Source organism: Calonectris borealis, chromosome 6 (genome assembly GCF_964195595.1).
Source record: "Calonectris borealis chromosome 6, bCalBor7.hap1.2, whole genome shotgun sequence".
Classification (NCBI taxonomy): Eukaryota; Metazoa; Chordata; class Aves; order Procellariiformes; family Procellariidae; genus Calonectris; species Calonectris borealis.
This window is the reverse complement of record NC_134317.1, coordinates 817,724-830,344: the sequence shown is the minus strand read 5'-3', so window position 1 is coordinate 830,344 and position 12,621 is coordinate 817,724. Positions and strand designations below refer to the sequence as shown.

General features: G+C 55.7%; 1 protein-coding gene across 2 annotated transcripts; it reads right to left on the bottom strand.

Moving 5' to 3' along the window:
* Positions 1-2,645: 2,645 nt before the first annotated feature.
* ERMN (ermin) lies at positions 2,646-7,858 on the bottom strand. 2 transcript variants are annotated; one of them, XM_075153912.1, is made up of 4 exons: positions 7,387-7,858; positions 6,978-7,064; positions 4,300-4,748; positions 2,646-2,927 (listed from the first exon to the last, which is right to left on the bottom strand). In XM_075153912.1, exons 1-3 carry the CDS (start codon positions 7,631-7,633, stop codon positions 4,306-4,308), a joined length of 777 nt encoding a protein of 258 aa, XP_075010013.1. In that variant the 5' UTR covers positions 7,634-7,858; the 3' UTR covers positions 2,646-2,927; positions 4,300-4,305. The 2 variants fall into 2 exon arrangements, with proteins under 2 accessions (XP_075010013.1, XP_075010012.1); XM_075153911.1 differs by lacking the exon at positions 2,646-2,927 and having other exon boundaries at positions 3,872-4,748.
* Positions 7,859-12,621: the final 4,763 nt, after the last annotated feature.

Below are 12,621 nucleotides of genomic sequence, written 5' to 3'. Positions count from 1 at the left end.
GAGAGCATTTTTTCCGGCACGCTCGGCAGATGTGGCGATAGAGACGCGGCGATAGGCGTCTCGCCCCTCCCCGGCCAGCTGCCCCCTCCTCTGGCCGTCTCCCCGACGGCGCCGGGGTGTGCATCGCCCCTCGGGGCACGAGGAGGTTTGGGGGCCGTGCAGGCTTTGTGAGCGTTAAGGAAAGGGAGGAAGGCACCATGGGTGGGAGGGACCCCCACTCGGGCTGGGGATGGGAGCCGCCGTTGTCCCCCGTGTCGGCCACGGGAAACAGGCACAGCTTTTCCGAACGAGAACAAATGCCTCCTGCGCTGTGGCAGGGAGGGGCAGGGCACGTCGTGCTGTGCTTCCATCAATACGTACCCTGAACTGAAGTGGCCACGGTTGGAGGCCCCGTTTGGTTTGTTTAAAAAAAGGGAATAAATGATAATAGATGAAGCTTCTTCCTCTGAGCCCTGTGTGTTAACTCTGTGTGTGACCGACTTGGGCCCTTTCTAGGGGCTCTCCTGCCCGAGTTACTGCCAGGCTGAACCGCAAAACATCGCCCCGGGAAGAACCTTTAAACCACCGATTTCCCCTGATCTATGGCTGTGCTTTGGATGCTCATGTAGTGCGCTATGAGTGCGGGCAATGGCAATAGCCGGAGCTGGCTGCTGTGCCCCGCAGCTGCTGCAGATGTTGTGGCAACTGGCACGTTTCCGCCAAAGTGGTTTAATTCACATTCAAGTTCAGCAAACAGCGCTGCTAGAAAAGCTCCCAAAAGTGAGCCAGCACCACGCGCACTGTCCGGAGAGGGTGGAAAGGCGTCACGACCCTCCAAAAGGGTCCACCTCTCACTTACCTGCCATCGGCCCTCATCTGGCTCTGTGGAAACGGAGAGAAATTATTTTCAGGCTAAGGCCGGGTCTGTAGCTGCCGCTTCCTAGAGCTGCGCGTCCTAATCAGCACCCTCACCCGCTTTTCTGCCTGAAAATGCTTCTGCTCCAAGGGGCAAATTTCCAGGCCTTTGGGCGTCCTTTCCCCTCGCGCGCCGAGCAGACAGCTCTCTGCCCGGCTCCTCCACGTGCCTCGCCGGCCCGCTGAGCACGGTTTTGGCCAGGGGCAGACCCTGCCCTGTCCTGCCGCGCCTGGCCGTGGCTCCCCAGCCCAGCCCGTGCCCCGGAGCCGGCCAGCGGCGCTGCCTGCCAGCTGCCTGCAGCGCAGCGGACGAGTGCAAGCCGCGGTTTCTGCCTGTTTATTGCCTGTACACCCCTGGATTTCCATATCGCACCCACCCACCCTGAGGGTTAGGCAAGGGGTGATGTGTTTGCAGGAAAGGCCCTGGGGCCCCTAGAGCATCCCAGGACTTCTAATTTTATTTTTCCAGCTACCAAGGAAAGCAAGAGAGGGAGTTGCAGTTCTCAGCTGATCAAACACTGCTTTCCAAGGAAGGTAAAAAACTAGTCCACGTTTCTTGCAAGTCTCGGCGAGACACTTAACTGGAGCCGGAGCCCACAGGCAGTACACCAAGCAGCTCATCCCCGCACTTGCCCAAAAAGTCTGGAAACCATATTTTAACTGTCACCTAGCGTATAAGCCAAATGTTAAAAACTGTTACAGACAGACGTATAAAAGGAGAAAAAAAATCTGCCTTTTGCTAAAGCCAGCACGGGCCCCGGCCAGCCCGCCTGGCATGTGAGAGAGCAGGAGGGTGTCCGGCTGGCCAGCAAAAGGGTTGATCCTCACGCCTGGGCGCTGGGGGCTCGGCCAGACGATTCCCCGGAGCAGATGGGAATCGTGACAGCAAACAGTGGGGCCACGAAACGCTGCTGCCTCTCCTGCTACCACTCTCCTCACCCCGGGAGAGCATGGGGATGTATTTGAACTCTGGCTTTGCATCCCATCGGGTGTCTGCGCTGTTCTGGGGCTTTCCCTCGCTCAGCCCAAGTGCTGATCCCTCCACCCTCTTCAAAGACTACCTGCTGCAGCAGCCCATGCCTTTTGCTGCGGTACGGACGGCTTTTCCTGGCGTCTCACGCTGCTGAAAGCCAGCTGCGTCATCAGCATGAGCCGGGCGTTCGCATCCTGCCTGTCCAGCCTCAGCAGCTTTTCCAGAGCCGGGCGCGAGCACCCACATGTCCTGTTGACCCCGATGGGCGCGGGCAGATACTGCCCGCCAGCCCCTGGCCTTACCGCAATGTAATGCCTTAAAAACTCCAGCTTCTCAGCAATGCGCAAAGTTGCTTACTCTAGCTCTGATTTTTATTTTGCTTTGGGGTTTTGTTGTTTTCTTCCCTATTGCATTTTTTTTAATTGCAGTAAAACAAATTTGTTATTGACATTCTGAAGTGCAAATCGGGCCGGATGGCGTGGCGAGGAGGCGGTGGTCACCAGCCCCACCGCGGCGGGCGTGCAGATGCCGAAGCTGAGGCTGGCCAGCTTGGAGCAGCGCTTTGCCGCCCACAACCTCAGCAAGTCGCCGAAAGCCCAGGCAATGGCCACATCTTTAAGAGAAATGTGCTGCTCTTACAGGAACCGCTGCGAGAGGAGCGACGGGGGGCAGCTGTCAGCAGGCAAACAAACCCGCAGTATAAATTCATACAAGCAAACCTCTGAACTTCCACAAACCAAAGAGCGAATAAACAAGTCTGAATAGCACAATGAGGGCTGTGTCTGGTTTGTACAATACAGAACTGCCATTTATTATTTTCACGTTGCCAATAAATAATTGCCTTTATGTAGAACAAGAAAAGTCAAAACGATACTGAGTCTGCTGGAGATGTAAAACTAATCCTTAAAAAAGCACTTACGGCTGAAGGAGGCCGCTGCAGCTCAAGTCAGAGTCTAACTTCGTTCTTGCCTCCTCTCCCTTTGTCAGCTGCTCTCAACTTTCCCAGATGCTTTCTGGGATGACATCTGCAAAGCTTAGTCCCAACGCAAGAGAAATCTGTCTGTAAAATAGTTAAAAAAAGACTGCATCAATGATACTGTAGTTACACAAAGGTTTTTAAAAATGGAGAAAGATTATGTTCAGATGACAAAAAAACAAATTATGCATAAAACTTGCCTGGCTCTGACAAAAAAATCTTTAAAATTTTGCATCTAACCCTAGCGTGAAAATCGAGAAGACATAAGACGGTCTAAACTGGTGGCATTCAGAAAATACAGGTTTCTGGTAGCGGCCGGTTTTGCCAGGTGAACGCCGCAGCCCGCCCAGGCACATGCCATGCACCGCACGCACAGCGTGTAAGCCGCTGCCCTCCCGGCCAGCCCAGACCCCAGCTGTGCCGCGGTGGACGGCACCAGCCACCGGTACCACCTCCCCGAGGGCTCCTCTGCCCGGGCGGGCAGGGTCGGGCACCGCGGCCGGCCACCACCCTCGGCGCTGCCCGGGCGGGGGTCTCCAGCGGTGGGGTGGGAGGGGGGGAAGGCGGTGGGGAAGAGGAGCTGCTTTGACGTCGGCAGCGGTTTGGGCTGGCTGCACCCGTGGTTTCACGCTACCGCCCAGAACAGGCGGGCTGGAAGGCAGCGCTGCATGAGCCCGGCAGTACCCGCGGGGCAGGCTGCGGCAGGCAGGTGACGTCGAGTCTAAAGACATCCACGCTGACACCTCTCACCCCAGCGGGCAGGGGCCAGCGGATGGTACCGATCCTATCTGGTGCTGACTACAGTGCTCCATAAGGAATCCAGCTCCCCATGGGAGGTGTTAGGGATGGCAGTGGGGAAACAGGGGCCTTGATGCCTTCCCATCTTTTTTAATTCCTGCACATCAGCACCTACCCACGAATGCAAATATCCCTCCATCCCACCAGCACAAGGTGGAAATGGACAGTCACTAGCAGTACACCGTGAGACGCCAGCACAGATGGACAGCAAAACAGTGCGCGCTGCGGTTGCAAACAGTCGTCTCTTTTATTATTCACGCTGCCCTGGCCAGTGCTGCTGGGGCTGCTGCACTGCCAACTCATTACCAGCACGGCTGACGGCATGGGTCACGTGTGTGTCGGCAGCTAGAGAAGCCCCAGCCAGTTCAAGACATCCTATTGTTTGAATATGATTACAAAAGTCAGATAGAAAATAAGAGGATAAACTTTAAATCAAATGGTATTATATTTAGCAAACTGATTATTTATTTTCCTGCACTATGGATGTCTCTGCCCGCTGTCAAAGCGAAGATGTTAAATTTTCACAGTGAATTATGAAATCATATACAAAAAGGAAAAAAGCAGTAACCTCACATTGTGTGAAGAGACATGTCTTGGGGGAAACAAAAAAGAAAAACAAAACCAGAGTGAACGCTCGGCTCGTTAAGCAATTCTCCACCTCAGTTTATAAGTGCATCATGGATTCAAATTCATCGATTCGCTGTTTGGTGTTTCCTTTTCTAATCCTCCGGTAGGAGATTGTGTTGTATCTGGAATAGCTGTGTCTGGAGATATCATTTTTTTTCCCCAGGCTGGGCTGCTCCTCCGGTTTCTCCACCTGGGAGTTGCAGCCGGGGCTGGTTGGGGGAGATGCCTCCTTGCCCCTGTCTTGCTGCTTTAGACGGGATGCCTCGCTGTTCTCCTTGATTTCGATCACCTGAACTTCATCCTCTTCAGTATCCTCCTCCTCCTCCTCCTCTTCCTCCTCCTCCTCCTCCTCCTCCTCGGCTGCATTCCCTCTCCCGTCGGCGCTGGCTGCAAGGGTCTCCGCCGCCTCCCCGCCGGGGCTGGCCGCCGTCCCCAGCTCTGGCTCCCCGCTGCCCGCAGGCGTCCCCTCGCTGCCCGGCCCTGCAGCAACACAGAGGGAGTGCGGGTGAGGAGGGGCTCAGCACCGCCTTCGTGCCCCTGTCGTACGTGCTCTGGATGGAGCATGGCTCTTGGTGACGCACCAGCCCCTGCCACCAAAGCACCATCCTCGAGACTGCGGTGAGGAGCGCCCACGTCTCCAGGCCGAGCCCCCACCACCGCGGATGCCTGCACGTGCTCTACGAGGGCCTCGCACATTCCCAAACTCGCTGCTTAAGGCCACCTGCCCTTGCGTTTCCTAACGCCCGCCTCTCCGGTACCACCCTGCGCCCGGAGCCCTCCCCGCTGCCCTCCTTTTAAAGGAGAGGCGATGCAGACGCCAGCGGCCGAGCCTCGCGGGGGCGGGGCAGCACAGCACCCCCCGCGCCCCAGGGCTCCCCGCAGGCACCAGCGCTGCCCCCCCGCAGGCACCAGCGCTGCCCCGCCCGCGCGGACCCACGGCCGGCGCACGCCGCGCTGCGGGGCCCTGCCGGAGCCTTTCCCAAGCCCTCTGGTCATCGCCTCGGGCGGGTGCTGGGCTCAGGCATCCAAACCGCCCCTTCGGGAGTTGCTGCCCCCTCCGCGCGGGGCAGACCCCACCATGGGACCAGAGGGTCCCGTCTCCCCGCGGCTCGGCTCTGCCCGCCCTGCGGGCCAGAAGGGAAGGGACGGGGCGGGAGGGAGCCGTTCTGCCCGCAGCGCCCAGCCGTGCCGGCCACCAGCGGGACCCCGGCACCGCCCTCCTGGGACGCGTCCCCGCCTCGGAGGTGGCCGACCAGGCTGAGATGGCTATCTCCCGTTTGTCCTGTTCGGCACGCCTCTGCGGTAAATGATGCTTTAGTGTCCCAACAAATGGTCTATTCAACATTTTGCCTGTGGGGTCCTGAGTATTAATTAGACTAAATTGGTTAGGTACTAAAAAGCTGCCTGCTATTTAGAGATAAAGTGCTTGTGGCTGGGGTGGGGGGGAGTGCGGGGGGGCTGTGCAAGATCGTTTAATAGCTTTTATTGTGCACTTATAAAGCAACACAGCTGGAATATGGATGTCAGCTCTAAGTGGGAAAGCCTCCATCACGATTCACCTCCTCAAAACCTTTGCAGCTGCTATGAAATATTATTTTGCCCATGACAAATGTTCATATATTTTTTCCTTTTCGTAATCAAAGAAAAGTTTCTGTTTACAAGGCATGGCCCATACATCTTTTAGAGCTACATTCAATGATGCTGGCTTTGCCAGCACCGCGACAGCTACTCTGGGTTGTTAATCTGCTCTTCTCTGAGGAGGGGTTTCATATTTATCTCGCAGCTGACATATAGAAAATACCAACTTATTGCGGCCAGGTGGATGTGCAAATGACAAGAGGGATCCGGCACGGCCGGGTGCCAGGGAGCTGGGGCAGAGCCGCAGGGGAGTCGTTAGCAGCCCACAGCCCCGCGGACCCTGGTCCTGTGGTTGCCAAAACCGACGAGCTGGGCAAGAGCCTCGGAGTGGGAAACACGGAAGGGCAGCAATGCTGAAAGCCCACCCATAGAGAGACATAGCTTTTCTCCTTTAACAGTACTCGATAAAATACTCCTCCTTTTTGGAGGAGGGGCTGCATTTTGCATAGTATAATTAAATATGTTCAACTAGGGGTATATATATTCAATACATTTTAACTTGCTGCCGGGGATGGGCAGCGAGCACCCCCCTGCAGCCCTTCTCACCGCAGGAGGCAGGTGCGAGGTCCAGCCTTGGCTCCAACTGATTTTTACCATTTTCACCTAGGAATGAGTAGAGACCCAGGAGCAGACGTTTAGGGGAGCAGACAGTTTTCTGCTAGATACTTGGGCACCAGGGGTGAATCAGGCAGGAAAAGAGTTTGGGGTTTGAGGCTGCACATTTTTGACTGACAGCCTCCCGAGGTTATCCTCTGAGCTCCCCTGCATAGAGCAGAAGATAAAGCATCTCCCCGCCTCACAGGGCTGTTGAAGATCTCCTGGTCGAAGACCCCAAGGTGCTTCGATAGCCCGTGGTAATGGAGATACGCGCAAACCTTAGGAAGAGAGATACCAGCTGTGTTCTCTAAGGTGCAGCAACTCTACTGATGAGAAATGAGTCACTGCTCTCCAGAATATAAACATCTGACCGCATTAAAAAAAAAAAAATAACCACCTGTATGTCATTGTCTTTGAAGGCTACTCATTGCTATGCTTCGGGAAAACCTCACGTCACACAGCATTTTCCATTACCTTCCTCCGATTCCTGGCCATCGGTCCCCGTGTCCTGGATATCAGCCGATCCCTGCTGTAGCGTCCCATCGCTTTCCTCTTGCTTTTCTTTAGGAAATACAAAGCACAAGAAATGGACTAATGGAGCAGTTAGTGACAATAATTAGGTTTTAACGGTTGCAGATTGGCAGCAGATTTTCAGAGCAGATCAAAAAATTGCTGGTTTCTTTAGTCACATACTTTTCATTGCATCCTGTGTAACTGCTAGCTTAAATTTGTCCCTAAACTCTGAATTACTGAGCCATTGTTACAACCAGCATAGGTTAGGAATTTTGACTAAACACATAGTACCTCCCGTTATTCATAAGGCTATACATAAAACAGAGCTTTTCTTTCCAAACACTTAAAGAAAGGCAGCCTTGTACTTTACCTTTGTATTGCTTCTCTCCATCAAAATCCCCACATACTATGTCCTCTGCCAACGAATTTCTATTTTCCTCCTGATTTTCTTTTGCAGGTGAAGCGTCAGGGCTCATTTCTGCATTCGCAAAAGGAACCGTCCCGACGGATTTCGCTATTTCGTCGATGACACCAATGACCTGGAGCGGGCCCTTCTCCGGGGGTACGCTCCCGTTGCACTCGGGCATGCCGGATGCCGCTGGCACTTCTTCTGTCATGCTTAGGGCCGGGCCGTGCCCAGCGACCGGGGCCGTGCACCTCCGGGGGCCCCGCTCCTGCACCCCGGGGTGGGGAGCGCTACCCCTCGCCCCTTTCCCCCGGGGATTTTGTTCCCCTGCTCAGACGGTCAACGCGCGTCTCCTCTCCCGCGGGCGCTGCAGCAGAGCGGGCTCCGCGCTCGCACCATCAGATGTGCCGCGGGCTCGCCGGCGGGCTCTGGCCACGGGGTGATCCAATCAGCACCTCGCTTGTTGCTGAGGCTCGTCCCGTTGCATAATTAAATGCACCATTTTAATTTACATAGACAAACAATCTGAAGCAAGGAAGCTTTTGTGCTGGCAAGGAGAGCGGGCCTTTCAGCATGTCAGCCCCGTGGTAATAAGCAGAGATTTTGTACTCGCGGCACAATGGCTCTTTGTGCCCCCGCCTGGTCACAGGGACGACGATTGTTCTGACCTCTAATCCCCGGAGGGTGACCACCTTCCACAGCGCTGCTGCCACCTAACCCGCTTAACATTCCCCACCGGGTTTGTGTGCCGATAAACCTCGCCATGCCGCTGGCCGGACAATGAAGGCATTTTGTCCTTGTCAGGGAGCAAACCGCCTGGTTGGGAGCGCACATGCCCCGCACACGGCGCAAGGCCACGCTCCTCTGCCACAGCCTCAGCCCGGCCACGTCCTGCCAGATGCCGAGCATCTGCAGCTGCTGCCAAGTGAAATGCATCTCAAGGGCTCGGCCCTCGGGGACAGAGCCAGAAGATGAAAACCAAAAGCGCACGCCAAAGTGACGTTTTGTGACGAGAGGTGAACCGAGGCGGCGGGTGCTCAACGCCGAGGCAGCCGGGCGACGGGACGCTGCTGCCTGCTGACACCCCGCGGGACCCCCCAGCGCCCAGGCAGATCGGGGGTGCTTTCCCTTCCCCACCCACAGCACGACCCCCTTTTGCAGAAGCAGCTCCTGGCCACAGCAGCAGGAACTCTTTAAAGGAGCATAAAAGGGATGGGATGAGATTAGCACTTACATCAGTAATTATCAGTCAGACGGAAAGCTAGCAGGAGCGAGAGGGGAGCGTTTTACAGAGGGAGGCAGGAGGATGGCCCGAGCAGCACCAGGGCATTTTCTGACCGGAGCTGAACTCGTCTCAACCCTGGTGCCCAAAGCCAGGTTTACGTAAGAGTGTAATCTCCTGCTGTGAATGACTTTTTGTGTTCGTACAATACAACATTTTTGACATCTTTGGGCTTTAGGATTTGGAAATCCTCTTGTCGAGTTCAGACCTTGATTAGAAATGGACCCACTGGTTTCGTTCATCTCTGAGTTTGCATCTTTAAATCAACAACTTTTCACCATTATTATGAAAATTTGTTTGGTGTCATTGATTTATAAAATCAATCCTATGCTGGAAAAATTTGTCCAAGAACAAGGGATGATGAGGTTTGGAAGTGAGCTGACAACGCGCAGCGGTAGGTGCCCTCAGGAGGAGAGGCTGGGTACCCGGCACGGGCTGACAGCAAGACACCAGCTGGGGCCGGTGGCTGGAGAAGAGAAGGTTGCTTTCTATTCTCATCAAGCTCTTTCCATATCCCTGAGATAATCCAAAGGGCCCTGCAGGTGATTTCTCATTTGACGGGTCCTGTCCCCAGGGTTTCCCTCGCTGTGGAACCGCCGCTAAAAAAGGTTTCACAGCTGGGACTTACCTGAGCATCCCTGCTGCACCGTCAGCTCGGGGCTGTGCCGTTAAGGAACCTGTGAGACCAACGAGCTGCGGGCGACAGAGGCAGTGCCGAGCTGGGGCGCGTCAGCCGAGACGCAGCCGGACGCCCGCACTGCCCACCCGCGCCGACACACCTCGCTTTGGGCAGACCCACACCCCTGGGCAGGGGAGCCGCGGGGATGTCCCCCACCGGCCCCACACGGGCCGGGCCGGCTCATCCCTGACCCAGCGGCGGGCGCGAGGGCAGCATGGGGGCGAGGGGCCACGGCCACCCCGGGACGGGCACTGCACCCCGCTTGGCACAGCCCACACAAACTCCCGGCCAGGCTTGGAATTTGAAATAACCCAGAGCCGAAAACACGGCACCAGGCTTGACAAGCGGGGAGCCCCGCTGACCCGGGAGCCACATCGGCTCCCGCGGGGACAGGGACGGGGACAGGTCCTGTCCCCATCTCCCCAGGAACCTGCCTGCCTGACCTCTTGATTGCAAAAAGATATTGAAACAATTTTAGGTATTTCCTGGTGCCATCTATTGGTTACACAACCAATTCTCGACAATTCACATTTTCCCAAATGAGCGCCTCGTGGTGAAAGCACCATTTGCATGAATGTATTTTAAATCATTTTCCGTGTGACCTTTAACGCAAGAAGTTTCCGTTTGAGCTATCCTTTGCTAAAATTTCAGAAATAGCACCTGGGATTTCAGAGGCGTTGGGGCACAACAGGGATATGAAAGTCGGTGAGGTAAATCATTAGAGCCACAGCAATTCCAGTTCATTCCAGAAATAGGAAGAGGCCGCCATGGCAGGGTGTTTGCAGGGTGTTTGCAGAGCTCTGTAGGCTCCTCTGTCGCTAAGTCTCCGCTCCCCCATCTCTGCTCCAGTCACAGGTTTCCAGGAGCAGCTCGTGCACGCACCCGGGGGAGCAGCTGCACCACCACGGTCACCGGAGCAGCTCTAGAGCAGAAGCCTCGTAACCCGGGGTCACCCTGGGAGAGGCAATGCCACCCGAAAGCCAGGGCAGGATGACAGGCACGGTGGCACTGGAGACAAACGTTCCCACCGCTGCACACAGGAGGGATTACATTTCACTTGGACACCCAGAGAAAAAATCCCGTGGATCATGTCAACAAACTGCAATCAAGCGTTTCCATTTTGTCAGCAAGATAAATACCTTATGTTTAGGAAAAAACGTACCTTGGGATTCCTCTCCTATAGAAAATTTCAGAATTTTAACTTTTCACCCAGCGGAGGAATGAAAGGCAAGGCGGACACGCGGGCGTTCCCCCTGGCAGAGCTGTGTCAGGCACCAGCCAGCCCTCACATGTCCTCGGGGCCGGGATGCTGCGCTGCTGCCCCGATGCTCCCGCTGGCCACGCTTGGCTTCAGAGGGCAGCTGCAGGAGGAGCAGCGTGTTTCCTCGGAAAAACAGAAATACATGCCAGAGTGACGCAGCAAGGGCACGCTAGTTGCAAACCATGAGCACATGCAGAGTAATTCAAGTTTTGACAGTGTTAAAAATAGGCAGCTGCTGCTTTCCTCCCGGCAAACACTGTGCAAGGAGCCCGAAGGGATCGCTGATGAGGGGAGAGCAGCTCCTGCCTGTTTGAAGGCATCTGCCTGCACAGCTTGTTCTCCCCAGACGGTCCCCAGGAGCTGAGGGGCCACCCGTCACCCCCAGGTCGTCACGGTGGCTGAGAGCCTGGAAGCTGCAGCATCCCCAGTGGTAGTTTTAAGCAGGCAGAGTTCATAGCTGGACTTGGAAAAGGGAAAAAGTAGCTGCGGGTTCCTCCCACCGCAGGCAGCTATTTATAAACAGAGCTGGGCAAAACCACCTCTCAAGGCTAGGAAAACATCGCATTTGCACAAACCTGAGGCGGTGTGATTTCTGCCTCTTTAAGCTTTTAAATAAAGAAAAAGCCTGTACTGAAAGAGCCAAACTCTACGGAAGCACTTCAGGCTGCGGCTCTCTCCCCGAGCAGAGCGTCGCCAGAAGGGCCCTGCTCTCTGCTCTCCCGGACACTCCACCCGCGCTGCAGAAGCTCCTGTCCCCACCCGCCCGCCGGTGCCACCGGGGCATGCCTCAGCCGTGCAGCCCGGCGTGGCCAACGGCAGAACGTGGCATTGCCGTCCCCTGCCGCAGGCCATCAGCTGTGCACCAAGCGTGCAAGGCTCAGCGCTGGGGCGGGTCGGACGGGCTCTGTCTGGGCTTCGCTGGCTTGGTCTCGCTGCGGTGGTGATTTCTGTGACTGTGCCCACGGTGCGTTTGCTCTAGTTTTGCTTATCTGTGTGTGGCACAACCACAGTTCTATGCAGACAGCAGTAACAAGCAGCTGCTCTGTGCCAGGAGCACAGCAATAGATTCTGGGCTTTACGTATGTATAAGGTGTGCTTCCCTTTTGCCTCGCAGGGGCGGGCAGGACAAACTCAGCCACCCGCGATAACTACGTTTTGTGATCTTCTTTTCAATGCTACGAAAGCTGGGTGCAACCAGCTGCTACACATGAAAACTTCTAAAACAGCTGCATGAGAAAGGAAACGTCGGCTACGAAAGCAGAAATCAGCAGAGCAGAACCGCACGCGGGAAGGCAGAAACGCAGCCATCCCTGAAAAGCGGGCAGAAAAGCGGTTGCTGAAGGGATAGCCGCCTCTCTGAGCACAACTGAAATGGAGCAAAACCCAGGACATGCAGAAACACGGGTCAGACAGAGAAACGCGGGAACTCCTCACGTACTTCAGCAGCTTCCAGGGCTGGACCATTAATCTGCGAGGGGAGAGTTTTTGCAGGATAGTACAGCCTTGAAACCAGAATGATTTTCCACTGGATTTGAAATGTTCCCAGCAGAAGCCACAACCTGTTTCATGGTTTTGTGGAAAAAAACTTCCACAATAGAAATTACAGGCCAAGAGAGCCCAGCAAAAAAAACCCCTGAGATACTGCAGAGGTCATAAAAAAAGGGCAAGGCTGGCTAGAGAGCTGCAAGCCAGCCTGAACGAGGCGAACAGGTCTCGGGGCAGCAGAAGAGGCACTTCTAGGCCCTTGGAAACATCGCTGCAATGCCCCATGACCAGCGCTGGAGCCGCAGGAACCAGCGCGTTCAGCAGGGGGGCCATGCCTGCGCCCCAGGAGCCGCAGGAACCAGCGCGTTCAGCAGGGGGGCCATGCCTGCGCCCCAGGAGCCGCAGGAACCAGCGCGTTCAGCAGGGGGGCCATGCCTGCGCCCCAGGAGCCGCAGGAACCAGCGCGTTCAGCAGGGGGGCCATGCCTGCGCC

Bases quoted from the DNA above. Each gene is read 5' to 3' on its own strand.
- ERMN (XM_075153912.1), bottom strand. From the start codon at position 7,633: ATGACAGAAGAAGTGCCAGCGGCATCCGGCATGCCCGAGTGCAACGGG. The intron at 7,065-7,386 runs GTAAAGTACAAG...TATTTCCTAAAG, and splicing joins TGGAGAGAAGCAATACAAAG to AAAAGCAAGAGGAAAGCGAT. The intron at 4,749-6,977 runs GTAATGGAAAAT...GTGTTGCTGCAG, and splicing joins TGGCCAGGAATCGGAGGAAG to GGCCGGGCAGCGAGGGGACG.